The sequence below is a fragment of the Protobothrops mucrosquamatus genome, unplaced genomic scaffold (assembly GCF_001527695.2).
Source record: "Protobothrops mucrosquamatus isolate PMUCROS unplaced genomic scaffold, P.Mucros_1.0 scaffold4541, whole genome shotgun sequence".
Classification (NCBI taxonomy): domain Eukaryota; kingdom Metazoa; phylum Chordata; class Lepidosauria; order Squamata; family Viperidae; genus Protobothrops; species Protobothrops mucrosquamatus.
The window spans coordinates 10,263-13,535 of record NW_015390446.1 but is presented as its reverse complement, the minus strand read 5'-3'; the positions used below and the strand labels follow the sequence as shown (position 1 = coordinate 13,535).

At 47.4% G+C, this 3,273-nt stretch overlaps 1 protein-coding gene across 1 annotated transcript in view; it reads right to left on the bottom strand.

Moving 5' to 3' along the window:
* Nucleotides 1-3,273, bottom strand: part of LOC107299103 (EH domain-containing protein 3-like) — a 16,899-nt gene that overhangs the window by 8,026 nt on the left and 5,600 nt on the right. Inside the window, exon 2 of the mRNA XM_015828471.1 lies at nt 1,655-1,831. Coding sequence (XP_015683957.1) covers nt 1,655-1,831 — 177 coding nt within the window. The remainder of the gene's footprint in view (nt 1-1,654; nt 1,832-3,273) is intronic.

Genomic DNA, 3,273 nt, shown 5'->3' with positions numbered 1-3,273 from the left:
AGAGAGAGAGAGAGAGAGAAAAGATGCGGAGAATGAGAGAGAGATGGAGAGAGACAGATGGAGAAAGAGGAAGGGAGAGAGAGAGGGAATGAGAAAGTAATGGAGACAGAGAGAGAAAAAGAGAAAGAGATGGAGAAAGAGAGAAAGGATGGGGAGAATGAGAGAGAGATGGAGAGAGAAAGAGATGGAAACAGAGAATGAGAAAGTTGGAGACTAAGGGAGAGAGAGAGGGAATGAGAAACTAATGCAGACAGAGAATGAAAAAGATGGAGAGAAAGGGAGAGAGAGAAAAAGAGAGAGGGAGGGAATGAGAAAGAAATGGAGACAGAATGAGAAAGATGGAGAGAAAGGGAGAGAGATGTAGAGAGAAAGGGAGAGAGAGAAAAAGAGGTGGAGAGAGAGGGAATGAGAAAGAAATGGAGAGAAAGAGAAAGAAAGAAAGAAAGAAAGAAAAGATGGGGAGAAAGAGAGATGGAGAGACAGATGGAAAAAGACGAAGGGAGAGAGAGAGGGAATGAGAAAGAAACGGAGACAGAGAGAAAGAGACAGATGGAGAAAGAGAGAATGAAAGAGAGAAAAGATGGGGAGAAAGAGAGATGAAGGGAGAGAGGGAATGAGAAAGAAATGGAGACAGAGAGAAAGAGAGAAATATGGAGAGAGAGAGAGACTGAAAGAAAGGGAGAAAAGATGGGGAGAATGAGAGAGACGGAGAGAGACGAAGGGAGAGAGAAAGAAATGAAGACAGAGAGAAAGATGGAGAAAGAGAATGAAAGAGAGAACAGATGGGGAGAATGAGAGAGAGTTGAAGCGAGAGAGGGAATGAGAAAGAAATGGAGACAGAGAAAGAGAGAAAGATGGAGAAAGAGAGAATGAAAGAAAGGGAGAAAAGATGGGGAGAATGAGAGAGAGGTGAAGGGAGAGAGGGAATGAGAAAGAAATGGAGGCAGAGAGAAAGATGGAGAGAGAGAGAGAGAGAGAGAGAGAGACTGAAAGAAAGGGAGAAAAGATGGGGAGAATGAGAGAGAGATGGAGAGAGAGACAGATGGAGAAAGACGAAGGGAGAGAGAGAGGGAATGAGAAAGAAATGGAGACAGAGAGAAAGATGGAGAAAGAGAATGAAAGAGAGAAAAGATGGGGAGAATGAGAGAGAGATGAAGGGAGAGAGGGAATGAGAAAGAAATGGAGACAGAGAAAGAGAGAAAGATGGAGAAAGAGAGAATGAAAGAAAGGGAGAAAAGATGGGGAGAATGAGAGAGAGATGGAGAGAGAGACAGATGGAGAAAGACGAAGGGAGAGAGGGAATGAGAAAGAAATGGAGACAGAGAGAGAAAAAGAGAGAAAGATGGAGAAAGAGAGAATGAAAGAGATGGAGAAAGGGAGAGAAAAAGACTGAGAAAGACATAGCGAGAGAGAGAAAGAGAGAGAGTGAACGTCAAAAATCAGGTCCTTGGTGCTCCGGGGACATCCATTCAAACTTTGGTCACTAAGGGAGGCATCATTAAACGAGGACTAACCACAATCCCTGAGAAGGAAGTTTTCCAAAGCGGAAAAAAAAAAACCCGGACAGGGACCGTCAGACCCAACCCTGCCGCCACCCAGTCTCCCCAGTTAAACCAGTTTGGCAACCCCCCAGCGCGCCGGCCGCCTGACGCACCTGTTCAGGAAGGCATTCCCGAAGGCGTTGAGCTTCCGAAAGGGCTTCTTGGGATCGACCACCAGGGCGTTGCCCGGGATGATGCCTTCCACCTGGCCTTGCATGACGGCAATGAAGGAGTCCGTGGTGGGCTCGGGTCCGATCCGCATCCCGGGAAAATCCTGCTCCAGGAGGTACCTGCAACCAGATGTCAAGCAGACAAGCCATGATTGGGGCCTTTAAGCAGACATCCAGCAAATAAGCCATCCTCGGTATCGAAAAGGTGACGTTCAGCAGACAAGCTATCCTGGGTACCTAAAAGCAGACATCCAGCAGACAAGCCATGATTGGAACTCGAAAGCAGACATCCAGCAGACAAGCCATGATTGGCATCTGAAAGCGGACATCAAGCAAATAAGTCATCACTGGTACTTAAACTGGACATCCAGAAGAGACGCCATCGTTGGTACCTGAAACCAGCATCAAGCAGACAAGCCAATGTTGGTACTTGAAACCAGACATCAAGCAGACATCTCTCCATCCAGCCATCTCTCTCCATCTAGCCATCATCTGTCCATCCAATTCTCCATCCATCCATCATCTTTCCATCCATCCAACTCTTCATCCATCCATGCAACTCTCCATCGAGCCATCTCTGTCCATCCATCCATCATTTCATCTCTCCATCCTACTCTCCATCCATCATCTCTCCATCTAATTCATCCATCCATCCATTTCTCCATCTATCTCTCCACCATCCAACTCTCCATCCCTCCATCCAATTCTCCATCCATCTCTCCATCCATAATCTCTCCATCCATCCCTCTCCATCCAATTCTCCATCCATCCATCCCTCTCCATCCAATTCTCCATCCATCCATCCCTCTCCATCCAATTCTCCATCCATCCATCTCTCTCCATCCAATTCTCCATGTCCATCCATCCATCCATTTCTCCATCTATCTCTCCACCTTCCAACTCTCCATCCATCCATCCATCTCTCCATCCAATTCTCCATGTCCATCCATCCATCTATCTCTCCACTGTCCAACTCTCCACCATCTCCATCCAACTCTCCACCATCTCCATCCAATTCTCCACCCATCCCTCTCCATCTCTCCATCCAATTCTCCATCCATCTCTCCATCCATCCATCTCTCTCCATCCATCCATCTCTCTTCATCCATACATCCATCTCTCTCCATCTCTCCATCCATCCATCCATCCATCCATCTCTCTCCATCCATCCATCCATCTCTCCATTCAATTCTCCATCCATCCATCCATTTATCTCTCCACCATCCAACTCTCCATCCATCACTCCATCCAACTGTGGACGATAGGTGGATTTCAACTCCCAGAATTCCCCAGCCAGCAAAGCTCACTTAACCACGGCCTGGCTCGGCAACAGCTCCCTTGAGGTCGTAAGCCGAGGACAACCTGGTATTTGTGGCGAGGCTACAAAACAAAATGTGGCTTTGTGCAGCCAAGAGACACCGGGAGGGGGGGAGAGAAATTGGATGCCGAGCAGATCGGAGTCAGCAGACAAACAAACCGGGTTGAGAGGAGGAGGAGAGGACGAGTGGAAAAGACAAGCCAACATTGATTTCAGAGGCTTTGATTGAACGTTGTTTTTCCAG